Source organism: Lycium barbarum, chromosome 6, assembly GCF_019175385.1.
Source record: "Lycium barbarum isolate Lr01 chromosome 6, ASM1917538v2, whole genome shotgun sequence".
Classification (NCBI taxonomy): Eukaryota; Viridiplantae; Streptophyta; class Magnoliopsida; order Solanales; family Solanaceae; genus Lycium; species Lycium barbarum.
This window is the reverse complement of record NC_083342.1, coordinates 127,425,602-127,432,719: the sequence shown is the minus strand read 5'-3', so window position 1 is coordinate 127,432,719 and position 7,118 is coordinate 127,425,602. Positions and strand designations below refer to the sequence as shown.

The window sequence follows — 7,118 nt, the reverse complement described above, 5'->3', positions numbered from 1 at the left end:
AAATTATATATGAAACGTTATATATGGAAGGGTATAATTGTAATTAAATAAATGGTTATCCGATTATCGGTTCACCCGTTAACAAAAGTGGTGAACCTGCGCGAGACCCGAACCGATACTCCAATAACTAGAGAACACCACCCGATACCCGAACCATTAATCCAATAATCTAATAATCGGTTCGGGTTATTGGTTTAACAGTTAACATGCACAGCCCTACCTCCAACTAGGAAAGGAACAATTCACGAGACTTCAAAAATATGTTGTCATGCACGCTAGCTGCAGGGGCGGAGCTAGAGGTCACGTAGTTTATGAGTTTGACTTAATTCTATAGCTTTCGTAAAGACCTTTTATTTGTATTACAAATTTCACTTGATATGTATACACTATAATTTATCCATATTTCAGTAAGCTACATTTTTTTTGAAATTTAGAACCCATAAACTCAAAATCTTATAGCTCCGTCTATGAATATTTGTGTTGCTTATTATGAAACAATTCAACAATGAGTTAATCGATTGTTGTCCTAAATAATAAGCAGCAAAGTGAATACAATATTGTATCATAGATAAGAATTTGCTCCAATTAATATTACATGCACATGTTACGTTGTACATTCCAAACCTTAAGAAAGATCATGCAATATTTGTAACACATCTTATCGAGATGGAGTAGTTGCAGTTGCTATGGAATCATCTGTCATGGATTGATCCATCGACAATGACAGATCCTCTTCATCTTCCGAATCAAGTACCGCACCGTTAATACTTTCCACTTCCCTCAACAGCTCACTCACCTCCGGTCGTGTTTCCGGCGACTTGTCACAACACCTTATAGCAATCTGCAGCAAACGTAGCATCCCTGAGTTGGCACTTCTCTGTACAGCTATTTCAGTGTCGAAAATCTCAGCTGTCCATTCTTCTCGGACGGCCCTATGAACCCAAGTGCATAGATCTGCACCAGTGACGCCTGGCGGAGCAGAGTGTGAAGAAATTCTACCTGTTACAATGGCGTATACACAAAATTTTGTATAAGTTGTGTCTGTCTATTATTACAATTTGGTTTGATCTATATAAGTGGATTTGAGAATGAAATTGTGGTGATCGTAAGGTTTTCTTAATTGTAACCAAAATTTAATAGTGTTTATTTCTTTTAAATTGTAGTGTAGGTCCAAAAGAAGTCTCATTTTGGCCAAATCAAATTTCCTCCCCAGTAAGTGTCTACTTTAGAAAACCATGAAAACATCAATATTTTTTTCCAAATCAACCTTCAATAAAAGATCAATACAAGTTTGTAAAAGTATATGAGGATAAACAAAAGGGTAATTTAAGGTGAGAACAAGGGCATTTTAGTTAATGTTATTAAACGGTAATGGGTGTGCCAAAATCTTAAGGTACTTATTTTCGATCATGGGATAGATGAGTTTAGAGTTTTAAAAAAATACTCCTATTTACAATATAAAATAATTCTAGGATATGGTATGACACATTTTTATTAAAATTCGAGTTGTCAGTATAAAGAATTTTCACACTATCATGTCATCTTTAGTTGTCGTACCATGTAACTTATCTTAGTTTTTTAATATTATAAATAATCTACGTTTCAAGAAAAACTTACTTGTAAGTTGTAAATATAATTATGAACAATGTGTATACTTTAACTCTATTATTAAAGGATGTTTATGTTACTGACCTGTTAACAATTCCAGGAGAAGGCAGCCAAAGTTCCATATGTCAGATTTCTTGGACACTTTCTTGAAGGCTAGATATTCGGGCGATCGGTAGGAAACCATTCGTTGAGTTGCAATTGGGGGAGCAATAAGGGAAGTAAGTCCATAGTCAGCAACACGAACTTCATCGTTTTCATCTAGGAAAACGTTGGAGGATTTTAAGTTGCCATGGGGAACAGTCGTGGCAGTTTGGGAGAAGCCGCAGTTGAGGTGTAGATACTCTAATGCTCGAGCGACACCGCGAGCAACTGATAATCTTGAGCTCCATCGAAATGGAATCCTATCTCTCGTCCCTTTTCCTCCTATTAGATACAAGAGTAACAAAAATAATTCTGTTCTACATGCAACATTGAAGTTTTTTTTTTTTTTTTTTTTTTTTTTGGCTTTTTCAAATTGCTCATTGAGTTTATTAGGATTCAATTATAATCTTTACTAGTTTTTGGGTAAAATGTGACTTTCAAATTAAGTTAATAAATGGTAAAAAATTTAACCATTAAGACTTAATTTAACCATTAAGACTTACTATAGGAGTTCATTCTGACATTTATTTGGAACCAACCTAACCACTGCCTAGTTACTGAACAAAAATAAAAGGGAATAATAGTCCAGATTCCGGAATAATGAACACTGTACAATTTGGGATGTCAAGGTTTAGACATAACAATTTAACTCGAGGTTCATGTTAAATAAATCAAACAATTAAGCCTTAACAGTACAGACTAAAGTGAAGATTTCATGTTACTTATATGTAAAATTGATAAAAGTTTATCTCTATACATGAAATGTTTTTGTAGAGTATTAATTGATTCGATATAAACATCCAGTGGAATTTGTTTGATCATCTAAAGGTTATATGGTAGTTCATACAAATAGGCCTGCAGGAGGAATGATGTCCAATTAATAAGAATTAGAGATAATATAACGTACCATGAATGCGGTTGTATAAGCTTCCATTGGGTGCAAATTTCAAGAGCAGCAACTTCTCATCCTTTGTATTATAATAACCAAGTATGGGCAACAAATTTGGATGCTTCATATCACCAATTGCTATTACTTGTCTCACAAATTCATCATTACTCAAAGGCTTCAAATCCCTCAAACGCTTCACCACAACAGTAGGTCCATCAACCAACATAGCCTTGTAACAATTCCCAAAATTTCCTTTTCCCAAACCTTCTGCTGATGCTCTCAATAAATCATCTAATTCAAAATTTATTTCACTTTCTAGGAATATCAATTTTCCTTTCTCTAATTCCACTTCTGACCCCATACTTCTTAATTCCGCACTTCTGGTTTCTGTTGGCGTCGTTGTGGTCTCGGTCTCCATTTTGCTAGTCTCCATTTTTTCAACCTCCATTAATCTTGTATTCTTATTCGCCAGCATTTTCTTAAGCTTTCTTGATTTCTTGAAGTAGTAAATGACAAGAAATAAAAGAACAACAACGCCCACAATATTGATTACCACCAAGATTGGAGTCAACCATGGTTTTGAACCATTTGAAGATTCATTATGTGGATTATCACTTGGACTTGGAGCTGATGACTCATTATTTTTTGTAGTGCACGTTGTGCTAGAAAAAGGAGGACCACATAAATCTTCGTTATTTAAGTACGAGGAAGTACCAAAATTCTGAAGAGCTGTTGTGTTTGGAATTTCACCAGAAAGATTGTTGTAAGAAACATTGAATACTTTCAATGTTGACTGGTTGAAACCTGGGATTGGACCGTTCAAATTGTTGTTTTGTACCTGCAATGACTCTAAGGAATTAAGTGCTACAAGAGAAGGTGAAATTTCTCCATCAAATCTGTTGCCAGATAAATCAATGCTCTTCAGATTTTGGTTTTTGGAGAAGTCCATCAAGTTCCCTGATATGGAATTGTTCTTGAAACTAAGTGTTTGTAATTGAGTGAGATTTGCAAGTGCATTTGGGTTGAGTTTTCCTGTAAGGCCAAGATTTTCTAACACAAGTCCAGTGACTCGACCGTTGATACAGCTAATTCCATACCAATTTGGAGTGTTATTCATGTAACACATGAGACTTGTCCAATTTTTTTGGAGTATTTTAGGATTGTTGAATTCAGCTTGAATTGCCAAAAGAGCGTCCCTCTCTTCGCCATGATAACCTGTCGGAGAACCATCTTGTGCTATGGCCAGAGTACATAATTTCAGCATGAAAAGGAAGGTAACATAGTACTTGAAGATATTAGAAGAACCCATTGTTGTTTGTCAAAGGCAAAGAGTCAGTCACACAAATAGGTGTTTTGCAATCACTAAGTAAATATTAAGCTTCAAAAACAGGGGATGGAGTTAACAGCTGTGGGAAGTTAATTTCAATGTTGAGAGAAGAAAACAAGGCATGATTGTTACAAGAAATTGGTTGTATTAATTCTCAGCTGAGAATCCTAGAAGGCGGCTTATTCTTTACATGTAGTATTATGGACCAATTGTTTCCAGCAAAAAGAGGACATTGATCTCAAGGATATGCGATTTGACTTTGGTGATCCTCGTGGCACTTTCTCGTCTTATGCATAGAACTTGCCGCAACATTCAACCAGCAATCATGCCATTATATAAGTGGTAGCAGTATAACTGTGAGAGACCCATATAAGGAGTAAAAATCAGCCAAAATCTATTTATTTCTTTTAATTATGTGATTTAAAATCTTCATAACCGGATAGCAAAAAAGACAAGGGTTTTCCAACTTTCGAATTAAAACAAGGCAAAGGCAACATTAATAGACATGGTACTAGAGTACTAGTTATGGGATACTAACAATGACAGAAAACTTACCGTTGCAACAATCAAATGAATATAAGAGTATACATGCATATAAGTTTTCTTATTACAAATCCAAACTTATATTATATCCGGACAATGTTAGACTCGGGTCAAATGGTTAGCTTATATATTTTCCCAATCTTACAAACAAAACATTAGTGTGTCGTATAACACTTAAAATAACTTATAATTTTTAATCATATTCTAACGTTTTCTCATAAGATTTTAGGTTTGTTTAGAAGAAATCTTTAATATGTGGTCTAAAAGCACCATAAATTGTAAGATAAATAAAAAAAGGTCATTCACTAAATAATTGCCCCACAACTGCCGATTTTTTTTTTCTTTTTTCGAATAGACAATTATTCACCCTCTCCCTCTGTTTGTTAGCAGCATTAGATGAAGTCCAAAAGGATAATATTTAATCCCAAAAATATCGTATAACCAGAAGCTAAGTGGGGCTCTTTTGATTTCTAAAAATAAATAAATAAAAGGAAAAACTTATTTTTTTTGTATGCTAGACTAGTAAAAAGAACTACAACAAAGCATTTTCTTTTAGGCATTTTTTCATGGCCCGGCCAAAATTAATTAGCTACCCAAAATATATAAAACATATATACTAATATACAAAACATATACATTTATGACTATTAAGTTTTAGAGCGGTCCAAAAATGTAAATTTCCCTTCTTCTTTTTTCCGATTGATACACGGATTTCAACATTGATAGTGTCTTTTTGGCGTTGGACATGTCCAAAATTCTTTTTGGACAAGTTATCATTGGGCTTCATTTTCAAGAAATATGTCTATGTACACTAACAGTATTGAGTAATTTTTTATCAAGTCTTACTAAAAAACATGAGGGATCAGAAGAAATAGTCACCACTCATCAGCTATTTCTCCATACTGATTAAATTCCATTCAAGAAAAGGATTATCAAAATCCAAAAATATCAATATCAACAGAAGATTAAAGTACATTCGGCTCAAGAATGGAATTAGAGGAACAATAGCAGACATTCCACGCAACTGCTTTGAAGATTCACTCCGTGAATCACTTGGACTTGGGGCAGATGTATCGTTATTTTTTAATCTTGATGGTGCACGTTGTGTTAATAGGAGGACCACATAAATCTTTGTTACCTAAGTACGAGGAAGGACCAAACTTTTGAAGAGCTGTTGTGTTTGGAATTTCACCAGAAAGATTGTTGTCAGAAACATTGAAAACTTTCAGTGTAGACTGATTAAAATCAGGGACTGAACCATTCAAGCTATTTCCTTGAAGCTGCAATGACTCCAAGAATTTAAGTGTTAAAATAGAAGGTGAAATTTCTCCATGAAATCTGTTACCGGATAAATCAATATCCTTCAGATTTTTGTTTCCAGAAAAGTCCATCAAGTTCCCTGATACGGAGTTGTTCTTGAAGCTAAGTGTTTGTAATTGAGAGAGGTTGGCAAATGCGTCTGGCATGAGTTTTCCAGTGAGGCCAAGATTTTCTAGCACAAGTCCGGTGACTCGACCATTGGTACAGCTAATTCCATACCAATTTGGGGTGCTGTTGAAGTAACACACGAGGCTGGTCCAACTTCTTTTGAGTAGTAGAGGATTGTATAATTCAGCTCAAATCGCCAAAAGAGCGTCCCTCTCTGCCACATAAAAACCGGCTGGAGAACCACCTTCGGCTGTCGCTATGACAATTCAGTAAAAGCAAGACAACATAGTACTTGAAGATAGTAGAAGAACTCAATGTTGTTTTTGCCAAGGCAAAGAGTTGAGCACAAATAAATGTGTTTGCATCGTATAAAAGAAATAAGCTTCAATAACAGGGGATGGAGTTGACACCTGTGTGAGATTAGTTTCATTGTTGAGAGAAGAAAACAAGAACGATTGGTACGAAAAATCGATTGTCTTATCAGCTGAGAATCCTAGGTAATGTTTACCCCGGATTCGGTAATCAATTGAATTTGTGTGTGAGTATAGGATATGTGCTTGAGTCCCAATGTTTATTACAAACCGTGGGTGAGAATGCTTATTGATAAACGTGCAAGGAGCGCAAGTGACAGATGACTCCGCGTATGGCCAATTTGATTGAAAAAATATGATATAGATGACAAACTTACAATGGAAAATATCAATATTGAGATTGCTAGAACTGTATATATATATGTATTGTGTTACAAGTGTTCTTTTGAATAAAAGATCAACCAACCCCCAAAGTGAGGAGGGAATGCCCTATTTATAGTGATGAACCCATGGGTGAAGTAATAAAATAATAATAAAAGGACAGCCCCTGTATGGATGTGATGGGATCTGACTGACGGCGCCGTCTGACACACGCATAGTTGGTAGCCGACCGTGATGTGACACCACTGTTGCGCCCCAGTAACGGTCATAACGGACCAACGGACTCACGGGTACCGGACTTCCGGCGGTAACCCCCCGGAAAGAGATCCGAACCTTCGGTGGCTTAAAAACCGGGACCGATGATGCTTCCGCTCGGCTTTGATCCGAATGCTTATACACGAACTTTCCTTCCTTTTCCTCCTCCGAGCCACGGTTACCCCGGATTGGCCCTCATCCGGTTTTCACCGTATACAGATAGCCCCGCGCTTCC

General features: G+C 36.0%; 1 protein-coding gene across 1 annotated transcript; it reads right to left on the bottom strand.

Annotated features, from left to right (window-relative positions):
• Positions 1-498: 498 nt before the first annotated feature.
• LOC132600179 (probable inactive receptor kinase At2g26730) lies at positions 499-4,412 on the bottom strand. Its single transcript, XM_060313272.1, has 3 exons — positions 2,657-4,412; positions 1,693-2,031; positions 499-999 (listed from the first exon to the last, which is right to left on the bottom strand). Exons 1-3 carry the CDS (start codon positions 3,945-3,947, stop codon positions 659-661), a joined length of 1,971 nt encoding a protein of 656 aa, XP_060169255.1. The 5' UTR covers positions 3,948-4,412; the 3' UTR covers positions 499-658.
• Between the last annotated feature and the right edge of the window lie 2,706 nt (positions 4,413-7,118).